Source organism: Odontomachus brunneus, unplaced genomic scaffold, assembly GCF_010583005.1.
Source record: "Odontomachus brunneus isolate Ranch 3 - 2012 unplaced genomic scaffold, Obru_v1 Obru_scaffold_220, whole genome shotgun sequence".
Taxonomy (NCBI): domain Eukaryota; kingdom Metazoa; phylum Arthropoda; class Insecta; order Hymenoptera; family Formicidae; genus Odontomachus; species Odontomachus brunneus.
The window spans coordinates 271,854-272,825 of NW_022639670.1; the positions used below are offsets into that span (position 1 = coordinate 271,854).

At 65.5% G+C, this 972-nt stretch overlaps 1 protein-coding gene across 1 annotated transcript in view; it reads left to right on the forward strand.

Moving 5' to 3' along the window:
* LOC116852371 overlaps positions 1 to 839 on the forward strand; it is a 1,197-nt gene extending 358 nt beyond the window's left edge. Inside the window, exon 2 of the mRNA XM_032832651.1 lies at positions 10 to 839. Coding sequence (XP_032688542.1) covers positions 10 to 839 — 830 coding nt within the window. The remainder of the gene's footprint in view (positions 1 to 9) is intronic.
* The last annotated feature ends 133 nt before the right edge of the window (positions 840 to 972 follow it).

Consider the following 972-nt stretch of genomic DNA (forward strand, 5'->3'; position numbering starts at 1 on the left):
TTCTCACAGCCGGCGGAGGAGGTGGAGGTTTGCCTGGAGGGGCAGAATATAGCCTAGAAATGGCCACCAAGCTTCTCCAGGCAAACATCAACCACTCCGCGGGGGCTCAGGACCTACTCCTACAAGCTCTCGCGGAGCGGAATGGAGGTCTGGCGCTCGTGTCGGAGCCTCATCACATCCCTCAAAGGGACAGTCGATGGCTGGGGCTCCGGCGCGAGCACCCGGGTGCCGCGATCTACTGGCGCCCGGGAGAGGAATCTCCCCGCCCAAAGCTAATAAGGGCGGAGAGATATATCGTGGCGGCGGAGTGGGGCATAATGAGGGTGGTCTCCATATATGCCCCTCCACGCTCGAGAGAGTGGCCGAGGGCCCGCTTCGGGGGCTTCTTGGAGCAGGTGGGGCGCGTGCTGGACGAATGCGCGCCCCACCCAGTGATAGTCGCCGGGGACTTCAACTCCCACGCCAGGGAGTGGGGTTCCCGGCGGACGGACCCCCGAGGCCAAGACCTCCTCGAGTGGGCGGCGACTAGGGGCCTGTTCCTTATTAATACAGGCTCCGTGAGCACCTGTGTGCGTCCGCAGGGCGAGTCCATCGTGGACCTGACCTTCGGCAATCGCTCTGCGGTGCGCACAGTCAGGGGTTGGAGGGTGGCGACCGAAACGGACATCAACTCCGATCATCTGCTGATCGAGATGTCCGTGGTCGCCACCTCGAAGGAGGTGCTCCGTTGTCGCCGGGAGGGGGCCGGATCGAGGCCACCGCGCTGGGCACTCCGCCGCCTAGACGAAGACGCCCTCAAGGCGTCGGTGATCGCGTCCTCCTGGGCGGGGGGGGGTTGAACCACCCCCCCCCATTGCTGGCCCGGGAGGACATTGAAGAGGAGACGGCCGGACTCGGGGAAGTCATGGAGGCAGCCTGCGACTCCTCCATGCCCCGAGCTCGGCCCACCCCCCGTCGTGCCGCCTATTGGTG